The 18,679-nt window shown below is 42.4% G+C and overlaps 1 protein-coding gene across 1 annotated transcript; it reads left to right on the top strand.

The window, feature by feature from the left end:
* Nucleotides 1–1,909: 1,909 nt before the first annotated feature.
* Nucleotides 1,910–16,888, top strand: LOC134394184 (interleukin-20-like). The gene is made up of 4 exons (XM_063119414.1): nt 1,910–1,944; nt 5,068–5,220; nt 6,203–6,277; nt 16,576–16,888. Exons 2-4 carry the CDS (start codon nt 5,116–5,118, stop codon nt 16,651–16,653), a joined length of 258 nt encoding a protein of 85 aa, XP_062975484.1. The 5' UTR covers nt 1,910–1,944; nt 5,068–5,115; the 3' UTR covers nt 16,654–16,888.
* Nucleotides 16,889–18,679: the final 1,791 nt, after the last annotated feature.

The raw sequence follows: 18,679 nt of genomic DNA, 5'->3' as shown, positions 1-18,679 counted from the left end.
TTCGCTTGCTACTCCCTTTTCAGACACAAAGAAAGCCCTCTCCCTCTCCCTGGAATGAAGCAAAAAGATGTTCTCATAAAGGGACCATGGACTCAGCCCATGACACACACGACCATCAGTATTAGTAGAAATTGATAGCCTCCTCCTCCTCTTATTGAGCTGTCAATTATGAAGATGGGTGAATATGTGGAAATGTTCATGTTCAGGCTTATTTTAAACAAGCAAGAGGAAAATTCTCCTTTCCTTTTCCCCATTTAAACAGGCATCTTTCCAAACAAGCATCAGGAACATGTGAAGTCTTGACTTAATATCTCATTTATTTTTATGCCACCCTTCCTACGAGGAGCTCAGAGGAGGATACATGGTATTTTTGTCTTCACAACAACCCTGTGAGGTGAGCTAGACTGACCGATGGGGACAGGTCATCCCATAAGCTGAGCAGGGATTTGGGCCTGGCTGGCTTTCAAGTGAGTGAGTTACACCCACTGCAACAATACATGGTAATATGTACAGACAGCACCACACATTCATGCTCAAATTATACACAAAAGGCTGGTGCACATATGCCATTGTAGAGGAGCCCCAATATTCAACAATTCGTAGCTTGGGTGTTCTTTTAGATCCATCATTGTCACTTGAGGCTCAGGTGACCTCGGTGGCATGGAGTGCCTTTTACAAACTCTGGTTGGTGGCCCAGCTACTCCCCTATCTGGACAGGGATAACCTGGCTTCAGTTGTCCATGCTCTGGTAACCTCCAAGTTAGATTACTGCAATGCACTCTACATAGGGCTGCCTTTGAAGACAGTTCGGAAACTGCAGCTCATGCAAAATGCAGCGGCCAGATTGATTTCGGGAACCAGAAGGTTTGACCATATAACACCTACTCTGGTCCACCTTGCACTGGCTTCCTGTATGTTTCCGAGCCCAATTCAAGGTGCTGGTTTTGACCTATAAAGCCTTACATGGCTTGGGACCACAGTACCTGACAGAACGCCTCTCCCGACATGAATATACCTGGTCACTACGTTCAACATCTAAGGTCCTCCTCCGGGTGCCTATTCTGAAAGAGGCTCGGAGTGTGGCAACGAGGGACAGGGCCTTTTCGGTGGTGGCCCCCAGACTATGGAATGATCTCCCTGACAAGGGTCACCTGGCGCCAATGCTGCTATCTTTCCGGCGCCAGGTTAAGACTTTCCTCTTTGCCCAGGCATATGGCAGCACATCTTAATCACCCACATGTATAGGTTTTGTTTGCTTTTTAACGGCTTTGAATGCTTTATGTGTGTATGTTCTGTGTTTTAAAAAATAAATAAATTTTGTATACTTGTTTTTATCTCAATTTTAGAATTTCTGTAAACCTCCCAGAGAGCTCTGGCTATGGGGGCGGTATATAAGTGTAATAAACAAACAAACAAACAAACAAAACAAGTATCTTGCAGTCCTATTGCAAAACCAGCATCTTCCTGTGCAAGGTGGGGCTGTCTCCCAGTTTTTTTCATTCCCATTAATAACTCTCCTGGCTGGATAGTGGATGCTTTCTACTAAGTGGGGAAATGGAGGGTGGCTGCTTCCCTTTTCTTCCGTACACAGCCTTTCTGCTATATTTGATCCCTACCAGCAGCCTCAAAAAGCTCCAGTTTGGTCACTGCATAGTCACTGTGGATATATATGAAATACAGAAGGGCTTTGGACATATCAAGGAAATGACAGTGAGTAATTTGAAGAGGGAGATGGGATTGGAAAGGCTTCTGACCTTACATCTCCAAAATGTATTTCAAATTGTATTGAGTTTAATAGCGAAAGCTGACTTATGGAGACAAAACTTGAGATTTTCATTTGTATATCTGAACCATTTGGGTTTTTCTTCTTCTTCTCAGCAGTCTCAGGACCAGTACACTAGCATCCGATTCTTACAGAGATCATATTCTCTTCAAAATACCAAGGTATCTCTCCTGTGCCAATTGTTGATTAAACTGGGGGAAATTAAGATTGGGTGTGTGTGTGTGTGTGTGTGTGTGTGCATGGGCGCACATGTAATGTGGCAAACATTTCAGATTTCCAAACTAACCCTTTGTACTTGGGAATTCATGTCTTATCCTGATTGTTTGCTTAAGAAAGTGCCCACTTTATCTCATTCTGAATTTGCATTTTGGAAGAAACATGCAGTGCAATTGAAGCCACAATAATATGCTTTACTGATGTGCCCATTTGTTGATGTTATGCAATCAGGATTTGTTCTTTCTTTCTTATTTGGCAGAGAAAGTTTCATATTCCAACTAAATGTGTAACTGTAGAAAGGAAAACCTCTTTCTGAACCTCTATAATTTGACACTGCAATCCTACATACTTACTGGGAGTAAGTCCCATTGAACTCAGTGGGACTTACCTCAGCCTAGGCATGCATAAGACCATACTGTAAATCCTTCTTCATTCAGGATGTGTCTACCTTTTATTTAGTGATACCATATTTATGCCACATCTGTGTAAGCATTTCTTTTTTTAATTTATTGTGCTAAAGAATTTATAAATTTCCTTCTGCCCCCAAGTCAGTGTACAAAATAGAACAGAACATTAAAACATTGTACAGAAGAAATTAAATTAAATTAAATACAAAGCTATTTTTAAAGCCCCAGGAGAGCAGAAATTACTATCAACCACATAGTAAAAACAAAACAAACAAACAAAATTAAAAGCTGAACAGAATAAAATGTTTTTTTCCACACACTGGAAACTGAGGGAGGAAATTCCACAATCAGAGTGCTGTTGCACATTTCCGTCAACTAATCTCTTTATGAGGTAGCCATACAATGGGGCTCAGAAGAATATTGTAAACTATGGTTTCCAGTGAGTGGTAAAAACATATGGGATGAGGCCATCCTTCAGGGGCAAAGCAGACATTAGTTTAAAGTTGTAGCACCTTCATCTTCTTTTCCTTTTTACACTAGCATAGGTGCAGGGGGTGATTCAGGATGGGGCCCAAACATGGAGGAGTGGGGAGGTTAGGGGAGCTTTAATGCTTTCCTTTCTCTACTATGAGTTCAATTCAGAACATCAAACCATGTCTGCAATTTCTAATGCAAAATTTATTTATTTATTTATTTTATTATTAACATGTATATACTGCCCTAACTGCTAAAAAGCCAGCAAGGTGGTGTTCAACAATTTAAAACAGCAAAATCCTACAACAATAAAAACAAGAACATTCGAAACATTAAAAATAAATAAAACTACATATTTGTAAAGGCCAAGTTAAAAGATGCATCTTTATACACTTTCTGAAGGCCAAGTGACTGAGAGCCAATTGTATTTCTTGAGGGAGTGCATTCCAAACAGACCTCTGTGAGTAATGGTGGCCTCAGTACCTGGGAAGGTTCATAATGAGACAGGCAGTCCCTTATACAGCTAGGTCTTGAGCCATTTAGGACTTTAAAAGTTAAGACCAATGTCTTGAAAGGAAAGTAATTGGCAACCAGTGCAGGTCTTTCAGGACAGATATAATATAATCCTAATATGGTGAGCAGCCTCGCTTTTTGTACCAATTGAAGCTTCTGGATACTCTTCAGAGTTAGCCCTCCTCATAGTAGGGTGACCATATTTGGGAAACCAAAAAAGAGGACACCCAGTTGGGCGGTTGGTAAGCGGCTTTCCAAGACCTCTGGAAAACTCATCATTCCCCCCTCCCCACCACCTTAAAGGTCCTGATTGGAGCAGAAGAGGATAAAGCATGTCATTCGTGCCCCCCACTGCTTCAACTGGGGCATTTAAGGCCCCAATTGGACCAGTGGAGGTGAATGACGCACCTCCAGAAAGTGCATCATTCCCTCCCACCATGCTAATGGCAGCCTTAAAGGGAAAAGTGTCATTCCAGGAAATAACAGAAAATTACAAAAAAATCCCCCCTGACACCAATGACAGATAAAAAAACCAGGACAAATCTGGGGAAATCCTGACAGTTGGTCACCCTACCTCATAGTTATAGTGATGCATAAAGCAAATGGATCTTTGTTTTCCATTTGAAATGGCAGGCATGGGGAGAGGGAGATCTGGATTAAAGTGGGGGAAAGGTTTAAGACCCTATGTAGAGGTGGCTGAACCTACTCTAGAGTAAAAATAGAGGCGACAGCAGCAGTGATGTGGTAGCAGGAGCGACAGGTGAACAGGTAAGACCTGGCAGCAGAGGCTCTGGGTTTTGGGGGCCAGGGAGGGAGCAGGGAGTCAGGAGTCCAATGGCTCCTGCTCAGCTTTTCTCCCAGCAGACAACACCCAAAACACCCTGAGTTGAATTGGGGGCTCTGAAACAGCCTCGGGGTGAATCGTGGGTACTGCGCATAACCCTAGTTGGCAACATATGGTCTTCTGGCTATGCACACACATATGGGTTCTCGTAACAAATTATTCTCTCTTTTTAGACTAGTACCAAAGTTTGCAATAATTCTATAACCACAGTTAAGAATATCTGAACTGTAATTTGGATCAGACCAAAAAAGAAGTACTTCCTAAATTTGCCCTTTGTCAATTTTGTTTTTGAATCATGCTACAAAGAGAATTTGCTTCCTGTCAATTTTGTTATTGAATGTTAATTATACTGGTTTTAGCTTGATTAATGGTTTAATTTGTTTTTAGCTGTCTATATTTATTGTTTTAAATTGCTGTATAATTTTATCTGCATGCTGTCCTGAGATCCTAGTGATATAGGGCGGGGTACAAATGTTTAAATAAATAAATAAATAAATAAATAAATTCTCTATTAAAATATTTGCAAAAATAAACCTCCATGGTTTCTTGCTATTGGATTATTTGATAATTGACAGGTCATGTTTGACAGTAGTTGCAAGCTGACACAAAGTGGAATTTACTATTTGACATTCAGTGGTAGCATTTGACAGTATTTGAGAGGTGACATACTGCGAAATTTCAGCAGGTAACTCATATTTGATAACTGAGAAAATCAAAATAATTGAGAAATGCCAACAAGGTATCTTTGGGGCATGGACTGTAAAGTTCAGTAATATTACCACTGTAATAAATATAATTCTAACACGATGTCTTATTCTAACTTGTTTTAGTCTGAAGACAAGTGTTGCTTCTTTCATTACTTGCTGAAATTCTACCTGATGCATGTCTTCAATCAATGCAGGGAAGAAAGCAACATTCATCAAAGGACGGTCAGCCGCATTGCCAACAACTTCCTTAGCATCAAGAAGGAACTGACTCTTTGTGTGAGTTGTAGTAATGGGCAATCTTGCAGAAACACTGGGCAAAGTTATAGTAGCTGCTGTACACAATATCAAAGTAATGTGTACGCTGAGAGTTACTTTGTTTCTGGATCATGAGGTGTCATCAATGCTTGTTGCTTGCAGAGTTGGATTAATCTCCTACAGCTCGGGTGACCATATGGAAAGGAGGACAAGGCTCCTGTATCTTTAACAGTTGTATTGAAAGGGAAATTTCAGCAGGTGTCATTGATATGCATGCAACAGCTGGTGAAATTCCAATCTTCATCCCAACAGTTAAAGCTGCAGGAGCCCTGCCCTCTTTTGTATCTGGTCATTCTAGTATAGCTCCTGCAGCTTTAACTGTTGGGATGAAGAGGGAATTTCACCAGGTGCTGCATGCATACAAATGACACCTGATGAAATTCCCTATATTATGCAACTGTTAAAGATACAGGAGACCTGTCCCCCTTTCCATATGGTCACCCTACCTACAGTGCATTCCTACGCATGTCTAGTCAGACATACATCCCATTCAATGGGACTTGATACCTGTTTCTTGTGCATTTGGCATTCAGACTGTTTAGAATGTCATTCTTTCGTGTTTGTTCGCATCAGCATTACCAGCTCTTCCTTATATGGCACATGTCAGCCAATCAGTTATGTACAGCACTCCAGAATAATTTAATGAGAGGATGGTAATAAACAACTAGGAGAAATGATTGTAAATTGAACATAAACTGTTTCTGCATACCCGTTCTTCCAGACTTAAATTAAGTTGGTGTTACTGCATTTTGTCTGCTTACATGGGTAGAGTGCAAGTATCCCCATTCCAAATTCACCCACTTACCCCAAATCGGGCAATTTTGTAATCCAGTGTTTGCTTGGTGTGTACACTTCAGCACTCCTGTGCTCCTGCTTCAGCTTTTCTGGGGTAACTCAAAGAAATATGCCTGAACATCATTAACAAGACATTATTTCTCTGTAGGACACTGTCACAACATGCCCCTGTTGGAACGAAGCCAATCATAGACATGAACAAATCCTGAATCAGTTTCGGCAGGTAATTTTTCTTTTCACTTTGTAATTTAGCTACTGCAAATGCAGGACATCAATTGAGAGGGTTGCAGAAGATTAAATTGAATTAAAAAGTGTAATTAAAAAGATCTGGAACCCATTTATTTATGCTACTCCATGCCCCCGTCTTTACGGTGGCACTTCGGCGCTGTGAGGCGCCTTGCTCCTGCACTTGCATTCCTTCACCAGCATCTACATGGGAAGGAAGGCAAGTGTGAACTTTCCTGCTCCTTAAAAGTAAAAAAAAAAAAAAAAAAAGAGGGGGGAAGAGAGGAATGGGGCTGTTCCTCCCCCATTTTTTTATTATCTGTATCTCCGCAGCTGCAGAGATACAGATAATAAAAAAACAATGGGGGTGAAGGAACAAGGCAGCCAGAGGAGGACACGAGGCGGGCAGGGACTCTGGACAAACCACCTCTACTCCTTCTGGCTGCCCATTCCCTCCATTTCTTTTTATTTTAATTATCTGTATCTGCGCAGCTGCAGAGATACAGATAATAATTTTTTTGAACGGGGGCAGGTGGCCCTGTTCCTCTCCGCCCCCCTCTGTTTGGCGCTTTTTTTTTTTTACTTTTACAGGCACGGGCTGCCCATGGCGACCGATCAGGGGGTGCTATGGGCTCCGCTGCCAGAAAAGTCAGGGTAAGTGCCTGACTTTTTTGGAATGGAGTTTCCGGGGGTTGGCCCCAGATGGCTTTGCAATGGCAGCTGCATCATGTAGATGACTTGCTACTACTGCAAAGCCACCCTGGGGCAAACCCTTCATGCAGACAAGCCCTATGAAATCAGTTCTTATAACAGAACATTATTTCCTACAGACTTCATGACTCAATTTATTCAAAGAAAAAAACATAGCTCCTCTCATCTGTCAGTCTGTGGCTGAGAGACGAGTATTTTGACTGGCACTAATCTGTACATTATCAGCCAGGGCTGTCCCACCCATGAAAGCAAGCCAAACAACACCTTGGGGGGTGGGGGTGGGGAAATCAAAGACTGTTTCCCCTCAGTTATCTAAATAATTTGGAGAGAGAGAGAGAGAGAATGGAAAAAGTGCATGAAAGCATATTATCAACTGATTAGGTAGATAATATGCCATGCATTCAGGCTTAGCATCAGCACTGAATATCACTGGGTCCCTGCTAAACCCCCATGTTCCAACTGGGCCACTGTGCTAATACTTCCCTGCTTTCTACCCACCCTGGAACATTTAGTTCCAACAACTGCAATTAGGTTGGTGGCCACCATTTTGTTTTCCCCATCTCCCCTGTATTTATGCAAATACTATGCTGGATCAGACCAAGAGTGACCAGATTCATCTAGTCCAGCACTCTATTCACAATCCGGAGACCCACAAGCAAGACACAATGCAAAAGCACCCTCCTTCCCATGTTTCCCAACACCTGGTGTATATAGGATTACTGCTTCTGATAATGGAGGTAGCACATAACTATCAGGACTAGTAGCCATTGATAGACTTCTTTCAGAATTTATCCAGCCCTCTTTTAAAGCCACCCAAATTGGTGGCCATTAAGGGTGTGCAGAATGGATCTCCTCTGCCCTGAAATTTGGAGCAGTGGTCTGATGAGTCGATTCCCTGCCCCAATTTTCAGAGGAGGTCAATCTCTCTGCACCATCGGATTACTTGTGGGAAAACCACTCTGTTTTCAGAGAACTGTGCTATTATTGTCAATGGGAATTAACAAAAAATGCACATTTTCATCATTTTTAAAGATAAACAGATGATACTTGGAATGGTGATAGCTCTTAACTAGGGCTTTAGGAGTGCCTTCTTTGAAGCATATCCCTTTATCCCTTGATTTGAAGGAATTTTTTTAAGTTTGATGTTTCAAAATTATTATTTAAAAAAAAAAACCAAACACTGTCATTATTAAAGATAAAGAGATGAAACTTGGCACAATGATAGCTCCTAAGGGCATTAGGCATGCCATGTTTGAAGCAGATCCCTTCATTTCCTGATTTTTCAATTTTTCCCCATTCCTTTGCTCATAAACGTGCGCGCGTGCACACACACACACTCTGATTCTGTGTTAATTCACCCCTGTGCATTTATGGAGGGAGCTTTTCTCCTTTACTTTGCTGCTGCTCAGCTCTCTATCTTCAGTTTACAAAAATAGAGATCAGCCTTCTTCTTCTCCTGCCCCTCAGAAGGACCACCACCAGCAGCAGCAGTAGGGACAGCAGAGAAAAGACTGTACCTAATGTTTTTTTTTGGGGGGGGGGACTAGAAACACCTGTCCCTGTCCCTCTCCCAAGACAGCCAGAGACAGAAGCAGCACCCATTCCATGCTTCATGATGGAATTAGATGGGGAAAACTTTATTAATGCAGAAAACTGAAGAAAACACAACACAGAACTCAAAAAAAGATTATATATGTAAGAATAAAAACAGACAGACTCTGATTTAAGGATAAGGGATTTTTTTGGATTTCTTTTTAAATTTCTAAGAGGGAGTAATAGGATTAAACAAGAACACACACACACACACACACACACACACACACACACACACACACACGGGGAGTGTGGGGTGTTACTAGCATAACTTGCTTGTTCTTCAATTCCAAACTGGGGATTGGAATTGAAGAACTAGCAGTCTAGCACAAACACCAAATAAAATCAGACAGAGAGAGGCTACAAATCAAATCCATCAATCAGAATCTCTCTCTCTCTCTCTCCCTCCCTCTCTCCTTCTCCCTCCTCCTCCTTCTCCTCCTCCTCCTCCTAAGTCCTAAGTCCTAATGCTCCACAAGAAATGAATAAGTTCCAGGGCAAAGACAATTGGGGGGGAAAGAAAAGCAGAGAGACATTACATTACATTACATTACATTACATTACATTACCTCTCTCTCTCTCTCTCTCTCTCTCTCAACTCAGAGTTGCCTCTCTTCCTCCCCTTGATGCAAAACAGAGGGGGCCCCCAACCTGGAATAAGAAAGAAGCTGCCACTGCAGCCCAGGATACCTCCTGGGATTGGTATCCTCAGCCAACTGTGGAGACAGCTGGTGACCAAGCCTTCTGGAAAGGGCACTAGGCAAACTCGGTTCCTCTCACTCCTGCCATTGATGCTTTGGAGCGGGAACTGAGGAGGTGTTGCAGGGTCCTCTTGCCATGCACTCCCAAGCCCCCAAAGACTAGCTCTCCAGGGAGTTCCTTTGGAGGGGAGGGAAGAGGAAGTAACCTACAAGAGAAACTTGTAGCTCTCTCAGAGGTGCTGACCCCTTCCTCTCCCTGCCTTGCACTGTGCACCTCTCATACACGCTCCATCTGTCACACACACATACACACACAAGCCCTCTGTGGCTCTCTAGAACTGGAATATGTGTTTACTCAGAAGTAAGACTCTCTCTGTTCAATGAGGTTTTCTCAAAGGTAAGCCTGCATGTGATTTTAGCAGTTGAAATCCCAAGTAAATGGGATTTACTTTTGAATAAGGGAACCAGCAGACCTGTAGTTTATGAACTTGAAGATGCACAGCTTCGCATGATCAAACCACTGGAGAAAAGGCACGCCCCCTCTTTCGTCATCAATACTGCCCCTTGAACACACTTTTGTCAGCAATACCGTCCCTTGAAAACATGACCACAGAACATTGGATTGAAAACAATGGATGAAAATACATATTGAAGTTTGAGCAGTGTGCTTTTGCATTATTGGAAGAACCAGACTTTCCAGGCGCAAAAAAACTCGCTAAGAGGGTAGGGAACAACCACAACCACAATCACAGCAGGACATGGTTGGTGTCATCTGAGTCCTTTGCATACAATGCACCGTGACAGCAGACTGTAATGCTGGTGTGATGGAGCTCTCACTCTCTCTTCCTAACGCTCCACAAACTAGCAACTGAATGAGTTCCAGGGTGAGGACAAATGGGGTATATCATTTGCAATCCCTCCCCTAAGCACTGTGATTGGAGGGGGAGGGAGAGGAGACTGTTGCTATTAGTTAGCCTCAGATGTCAATCTCAAACCTACCCCCCCTTCACCCCTTGGCATCTTCCTAATACGGAAGTGTGTTCAGTTAGCCATCCATCAACATGAAACGCACCCTCATGTCTCCTAAAAAATCTTCAGACCTACAGATCCATTTGGGGCTCTGAATGATCTTCTAACTGCACCGCGGTTTTCTGGCTGTTTTAAAACTGCCCCCTAACTGCACTGCGATTTTGGAGGCCTATTGAAGGTCTGTTCAACCCCAGGATTTTCAGTTTGGAGTGCACACCCCTAGTGGCCATCACCATTTCTTGTGGTAGCAAATGCCATAGTTTAATTATGTGCTGTGTGAAGAAGTACTTCTTTTTATCTGTCTTGAATCTCCCACCAATCAGCGTCATCAGATGACCTGAGTTCTAGTATTATGGGAGAGGGAGAAGAATTTCTCCCTATCCACATTTTCCACATCATGCATAATTTTGCACGCCTCTATCATGTCTCCCCTTACTCTCTTTTTTCCAAGCTAAACAATCCCAGCTGTTGTAACCTTCCGTCGTAGGGGAGATACTCTGCACTTTTTCCAACAATATCTTTTTTTTAAGTGTGGTGACCAGAACTGTAGCCAGTGTTCTAAGGAGGTTGCACTATAGATTTGTATAATGGCAATATGATAGTAGCAGTTTCATTCTCAATTCCTTTTCTAATAATGCCTGACATGGAGTTTGCCTTCTTTACAATGGCCGTACACTGGGTTGGCATTTTTATTGAACCCCAAGATCTCTTTCTTGGTCAGTAACCAAGAATGGCCTGCCAGAGGAGACTCATCAACTTAACAGTCTATCAGCATTTAAGAAAGCTATTAAGACTGATATCTTCCAGCAGTACTATCCAGTGTAATTTTAGGGTATTTTTAAAATGATTTTAGGATGTTTTAACAATGTATATTATATTTTAATTCAGTTTTATGTATTTTATATTTACTGTTGTTCCCTGCCTCAATCAGAATGGAGAGGTGGATAAGAAATAAATTATTATTATTATTATTATTATTATTATTATTATTATTATTATTATTATCATCATCTTCAGATCCCATCAGGTCATACTTGAAGTTGGGTGTTTTTTTGTCCCAACATGCATCACTTTACACTTGCTTACTTTGAACCCACTCCCCCAGCTTGGAGAGATCCTTTTGGAGCTCCTCACAGCTGGTGTGATCTGCAAACTTCACCACTTTACCGCTCACTCCCAATTCCAGATAATTTATGAACAAGTTGAAAAGAATTGGTTCCAATACAAATCCCACTGTTTACTTCCCTACATTGGGAGAATTTACCATTTATTCCTACTCTTTGCTTTCTGTTCTTTAACCAGGTCCTCTGCTCTTATTCCATGACAGCTAAGTCTACTCCAGAGTCTTTGGTGAGGTCTAAATAAACATTGTTGACTGCATCACCCTTGTCTGTATATTTATTGACACTCTCAAAGAACTCTAAAAGATTAGTGAGTCAGGACTTTGTGGAAGCCATGTTGATTCTTTTTCAGCAGGACTTGACAGACTATATCCTTACTAATTTTGTCTTTAATAATGCTTTCAACCAATTTACCTGGAACAATCATTAAGTAACCAGCCTGTAATTTCCCAGGTCCCCTGCGTCTCTTTTTAAAAATTAGTGATACATTGGCCATCTTCCAGTACAGAGGTGGAGCTTAGGGACACGTTCCATATTTGGGTTAGAAGATCAGCACTTTCATATTTGAGTTCTTTGAGAACTCTAGGATGGATACCATCCAAGCCCGATAATTTATTTGCTTTCAATTTGTCAATAAGGTTGAGAACTTCATCTCTTGTCACCACTATTTGCCTCAGTTCCTCAGACCCCCTTCCTGAAAACTCAGTTCTGGCACAGATATCTGTCCTATATCTTCTGCATTGAAAACCAATGTGAAGAATTCATTCAGCTTCTCTGCAGTTTCCCCTCTCCTCCTTCAGTACTCCTTTAACTCCATTGTCATCCAGTGGTCTACCTGCTTCCCTAGCTAGTTTCCTTCTTCTGGTATATTTAAAGAATCCTTTATTGTTCGCCTTTGTATTTCTAGCTTCATTATTATTTTTTGCATCTTTTATTATCTGCTTGCATTGCCTTTGTGCAAACTCGTGCTCCCTTTTATTCTCTTCACATGGACAAGACTTCCATTTTCTGAAGGAAGCCCTCTTTTCTATCATTGCTTCCTTGGCACTGCTTGTTAACCATGCCAGTGACCTCTTGGACTTGTTACTACCTTTCCTAAACTGTGGAATACATTTTAACTGAGCTTCTGTTATTGCTTCAACAGCATTTACATCTCCTACTAGGTTGTTGGTGACACCATTCAAGATTAAATCCTAGTTGTTGGGGAACATGGGTGAGAGGGTGATGTTGAACCATGTCCTGCTTGTGGTTCTCTGGTCAACAGCTGGTTGGCCACTGTGTGAATAGAATGCTGGACTAGATGGACCCTTGGTCTGATCCTGCATCTCTCTTATGCTCTTTTGGTTGATTTTAACATTGCAGGATGGTTTTCTCCTTCTTGACTGTAGATATTTTAAAATGGTTGTTGGGGTTTGGTACTTGCAGAGCTTGTTCTACACTTTTCTCCTTCTGTATTAAAGGTGTGTGTGTATGTGTGTGTGTGTCACCACCATAGCTCTAACACTGTAAAACCTAGACATCTAAAATTTGGCACGTAGATTTAGGGGACAGTAAGGGTGTGCACCTCCAGGTTTATTTCATTTCAAAATGTATTAATTAATTTTAATTAATTTAATATGTCCCTATGTTTGATACCCATAGTACCATCTTCAGCTACTAGGTGGCTGATTTCCCTGACCAGCACATTTCATTTCATTTCAGCTATTACATTTTTATACCACCCTATAGCTGAAGCTCTCCAGGCAGTTTACAAAAATTAAAAACCATTAAAAACACACCATGCAAAAGATAAAAAGAAAAGCATTTACATAAAACCACAAACAACATAAATCTAAAACAATTCGTTAAACCATCAGCCAAGATGATCCAAGAATTTCAGCTCATTGTATGTTGCCAAATGCCTGAGAGAAAGGGACAGTTTTAACCTGCTGTCAAAAAGATAGCAATGTTGGAGACACATAGTTTTGCAGTCAATACAGCCTGAGGGAGAAGTTTGAGGGAGAAGTTCAAGTTATGACTTTGGGTGAGTGGGGGACGTATGCCGGGAAGGTGGACCAGTACTCCAGAGAGCCCTGCCAGTTGCTTTCTCACTGTGGCGAATGCAACAGAGTGAGAGCAGCTCATGGGACTCTCAAGAACACCTGCTCTGCTCCTGGTGGTGGTGGTGGGCCCTCCTGCAAGGAGGGCACAATTCAAAGGGCTAAAGCATTGCCTAGGGGCAAAATTGGCCATGGCTTCATTACAATGGGGTGGGCAGGCATAATGTGTCTGACAGCTGTGTAACATTCCTTAAGGACTTTGCTGTTTAAAACCAAACTCTACTGCAACCTGTGCAGATAAATTTTGTTCATTAATCATAAATATAATAGCTCTAGATCAGTGGCTACAAGCAAGAAATGAGTAGCTGGAGACTCAAAATTAGGGGTGTGCACGGACCCCCCGCTCCGCTTCTCTTCCAGATCCGCAATTTGCAGATCGGGCCACTTCGCTCCACCCCCGCTCCGCCTATGTCCGCTCCGCTCCACTGAGGAGCTCCGGATCCGGATCGGAGCTCCATTTCCCCCCCCCCCATAGGCTTGCATTGAAAGCTAAAAAAGTATACAACTTTTTTTCTGTTAAAGTTAGAAACCTCAAGTTTGGCACCATGACACCTCATGGAGGTATACACAAGCACGCCAAGTTTCAAGCCAATCCCATCATCCCCTGATTTTGGGGGAATTTTTTGAAAATCAGGCACCCCATTCACACCCCTTTCCATAGCTCCATCAATTTGCACGTTAGAAACCTCAAACTCAGCACCATGATAGCTTATCCAGGGATACACATGCATGCCAAGACTCAAGGCAATCCCATCATCCCCTGATTTTTGGCGGGGCTCTAACCTTTTAACTCACCCCAAATCAAGTCCCATTTTACAACTACGTCAATTTGCATGTCAGAAACCTCACCTTCGGTCCCATGACAGCTTACCCATGTGTCCACATGGATGCGAAGTTTCAAGCCAATCCCATCATCCCCGGATTTTTGGGGAATTTATGAAAGTCGGATACCCCAGTATCTGCAGACAGCTCAATGGGCCCATTTCAAAGGAAATCCCAACATGCCATGAATTGGGGAGTAGAGATAAACCTAAATATGAATCTTCTTCCACACTTGAAAAATTGATTTGGAACTTCAGCACAGGAAGGACTTCTCCCCTGAGTCAAAGCAAGACACACAAAATCCATCCCTGCGAGGTGGGCAGGGGAGGAGGGAGGGAAGGCAGGCAGGCAGCAGACATTTCTGGGGGCACAAGGAAGTGAGCCATAGTTTCAAAGCCAGTAATGCATATAAAATGGAATAAATAAATAAATAAATAAACAAAGGAGGGGTGGAATTAAAAGCAGCATTGTTGCTGAATAAACAACAACAAGAATTTTTTTTAAAAGGCTACATCTGTCTTTTACCAGTAAGAGGGGAGTGGACGTGCCCAAGGGGAGGGGGAATCATCTGCCAATTTGACTGGTCCTGTCTAGGTACCAGTCTTTAAGAAGCAAACGATCACTTCAACTCATGATAGGCATTCTCTCCAGTGATTTACCTTTGGAGGGCTCTGATGACCCTCCAAGGACAGGAGAGTGCACTGGGCACATCCACATGCCCTAGGGGAGCTCATCCCCTTGCACCACATCTATTCAGTTGTTCCCCAAAGTTAGGGTGGGTAGCAGTGCTGTGTTTTCTATCTCTTATTATTGGCTTAGTATATGATTTCAGGTTGTGTTTGTGCATTTGGTGGGGCTACTGTTTTAAAAAACACTGGGAAAAGTCCGTTCAGACTAAGAAAGAGAAGTTCCCAGAATCCCAAGTTACCCATTTTGCCTATCCCCTCCTCCAACTTTGGGATCATGTGATCATGACCGGGAGTTGACTCTGCCCCTCAGCCCTTCGAAAAAGATATTTTCCCACTGTTTTACCCGATTTTTCCAAAAATTCTAGCAAGCGAACCGCAGCACGCAGAGAGCTGAGAGTAGGCTCAAAATGACCCCCAGCCACGACTCTCTAAGCACAAGAAGTTTCAGAAAGATAGCTTAAAAAACAACACAGTTATCCCCTATTCTTTTCCGCAATGCAATCCTATGGGCGAAATTTTTCAAAATGGCGATCGGATCGGTCCGCGAAAAGAGAAGCGCTCCACCTATGGGCGCTTCTCTTCGCTGTGCTTCTACGGGTCCCTGGTCCGCTTCTACTCCGCCTCTGGGCAAGGCGGAGCAGGCCAATTCGCTTCTGATTCTCCGCTTCTAATCGGAGCGGAGCACATCCCTACTCAAAATTACACAGTCCTCTGCTTTAAGATTTTAAGAAAACAATGAAGAATAAAACTAAATGAGATGTTGGTGGTCTGTAATTGTGGGCATGTCTAGATGGGGCGATATCCCAGGGATCGTCCCTGTGCATCCACATGATGCACAGGGCATCCTGGGAGCCCTTGTCCCAGGATATTGCCCTACCCTTTAATTCCAATTTTTCCCATGGTCTCGGGATGATCCTGAGACCGCGGGACGTGTGGCCCGCCATTGTGGTTTTGTCCCAGCTCCTCACAAGTAATCACAAGGACCTGGGACCTGGGCATCAAGGGTGGGGTGGGGGGAGCAGGAGATGTTTTTTGTTTTGTTTTGTTTTTAATACTTTTGTGAAGGAGCGCTCGAGCACTCATCTTGAGTTAAAAAAAAATCCAAAATGGCGGGTGCAATGTCCTCTTCCTCCTGGGATGTTGCACGCCACATGTAGATGAGGGGGATGATCTTGCGATCATAAAATTGCAAGATCATCCCCCTCCACCCCCCTTGTCTAGCTATGCCCTGTATCTCCTCTCTCTCTCTCTCTCCAAAAGCAAAAGCAGGGTTGCCAAAGGGCAATTTGGACAAGGAGCATGGCTCGGGGGGGGGGGGGGATTTATACGTTTCCCCTTGCATTGTTTTCTGAAGTAAATCGCTCCCTGCCACAGAAGCTGCTATTTGCCCCATTAAGGAAAACCTAAAGGTAACTTATAGTATGTTCTATTGCATCTTTCCGTCCAGTGCTGGAGGCACTGTAGGAAGGAGCATTTGTTCTCCATCCTGGTGGTTTGGAAAGCTGACCCCTTTTCCCTGTTCCCTTTTCAGATGGACTCTCACTCTGCAGCACTGAAAGCCCTTGGGGAGCTTGACATCCTATTGGACTGGATTGACAAGACTGACTAGAGAAGAACTAAGCATAAAAGTGGGCCATGCAGCAGAGCTGAGATGAATTTAACCCTGTGAACCCTGGGGGGAGGGGAAATAATCTGCTAACACTGGTATCAAATATCTGCCAAATAGTCATTATCTGATACATGGTGTTGATAGTAGACATCTGACAATATTTATTATATCCAATTATTTATGGGTTAGACCAAAAGGTGTCTAAAGGTACAAACCTATGTATGTTTAGAGAGAGAGAAAAGTCCTACAACAACCAACATGCTGGGATTTGTAGGACTTTTTTACCCCCTAAATCTGCATAGGACCCTAAAGGTCCTTTGATCCAGTGAAGGCTCCCGCTAATGGGAGGGGGAAAGTTTTTTTTCCAGTTCCCACTCTCCCTGTAACCTCCCATGCCACCTCCCACACTGTTTCAGAGAGCCCAACCCTCCAGAGAAGATTTTTGTGAGCACAGGGGGCTGCTCGGGGGGCGGGGAGGGGATTGATGAAAATCAACTTCCCCTTCTATTAATGTGGGATAGGAGCATCCTTTCCATGGACAGAAGTTCACATCTGGAATCCAATTCAATATATTCAAAACTGAATAATGAACAACCAATGGCAACTGACATTTGACTTTCAGCTTAATCTTTAATAGTCCAGGTAACCTTTGTGTATACTGACATTGTTTATTAATAAATATTTATTTAACATCTTTTTATTCAAAATGATCTACGAGATAGCTTAATCACAATATGTGAAAACAAATTGCAGGCACCTTCCCATTATAACAGCTTTCCAGTTGCGGAGATATTATGGAAGACGGGTGAGGTGTTGGATGACTAGAGGAGGGCTAACTGTCCCTATCTTCAAAAAGGGCAAAAAGGAGGAACCTGGGAACTACAGACCAGTCAGTCCAACATCCATCCCTGGGAAAATTTTGGAACAGATTATAAAGAAGTCAATCTGTAAGCACCTTGAAAACAATGCAGTAGTTACTAGAAGCTAGCATAAATTTGTCAAGAACAAATCCTGTCAAACTAATCTGATCTCATTTTTTGTAACCTCCCTTGTGGACTGTGAGAATGCTGTGGACATAATATATCTTGACTTCAGCAAAGCTTTTGACAAAGTGCCCATGACATTCTGATTAACAAACTAGCTAAAAGTGGGCTAGATGGAACAACTATTAGGTGGATCCACAGTTGGCTACAGAATTGGACTCAAAGAGTGCTTATCAACGGTACCTTCTCAAACTGGGGAGAGGCAACGAGTGGGGTACCACAGGGCTCAGTCTTGGGCCCAGTGCTCTTCAACATTTTTATTAGTGATTCGGAAGAGGAGGTATAGGGAATGCTTATCAAAATTGTAGATGACACAAAATTGGATGGGATAGCGAATACTCTGGAAGACAGAAATAAACTTCAAAGTGAACTTCCAACAAACTTCCAACTCTACTATTCTATGTTTCTATAGTAAGGTAGGGCTGTGCACAGACTCTCCCCCCCCCCCCGCCGAATTTGCTTTGGATCCTGATTCAGAAAGTCAAAATTGGGCCCGATTTGCTTTGGACTGATTTGGACCTGTTTTGATTTGATTTGGATCTGAATCCAAATTGAGATTCGGATTTCTAAATTGTTTGGAGTTCTTATTTTTTTATTGGCTTGCATTGGAAAAAAATAAATACCTATACCTTTTTCATTTTTCATGATTCAAACATGAAATTTGAATAACTTATAGACACTGTGTAGATGCTCATGTCTTACACATTTCAGATAGATTGGTGCAGTGGTATTCACATAAACAACTGGTAAAATTTGCTTTTTTCAGGAAATACGGAGGAAGGGGAAGGATTGGAACAAACACACTAAAGGCTAACAACTAGAATATTTTTTTAAATATAAATTTTGTATATATTTTTTTTAAAAAAAGGCAAACAGAAAGAGAAATAGAGGCAAAAGATAACAGTGAGAGAAGGAGAAAGGCCCAAGAAAGATCCAAGTACCAATGCCCCAAAACACCCACCCACAGCAAACCTAAGCTAGCC

The sequence above is a fragment of the Elgaria multicarinata genome, chromosome 1 (assembly GCF_023053635.1).
Source record: "Elgaria multicarinata webbii isolate HBS135686 ecotype San Diego chromosome 1, rElgMul1.1.pri, whole genome shotgun sequence".
Classification (NCBI taxonomy): Eukaryota; Metazoa; Chordata; class Lepidosauria; order Squamata; family Anguidae; genus Elgaria; species Elgaria multicarinata.
This window is presented reverse-complemented; position numbering and strand designations above follow the sequence as displayed.

What these genes read in the sequence shown, in the direction of transcription:
- LOC134394184 (XM_063119414.1), top strand. Translation starts at nt 5,116, where the DNA reads ATGCATGTCTTCAATCAATGCAGGGAAGAAAGCAACATTCATCAAAGG. An exon ending in AGAAGGAACTGACTCTTTGT is followed by an intron (nt 5,221 to 6,202) that starts GTGAGTTGTAGT and finishes ATTTCTCTGTAG; the next exon opens with GACACTGTCACAACATGCCC. An exon ending in TCCTGAATCAGTTTCGGCAG is followed by an intron (nt 6,278 to 16,575) that starts GTAATTTTTCTT and finishes TTCCCTTTTCAG; the next exon opens with ATGGACTCTCACTCTGCAGC.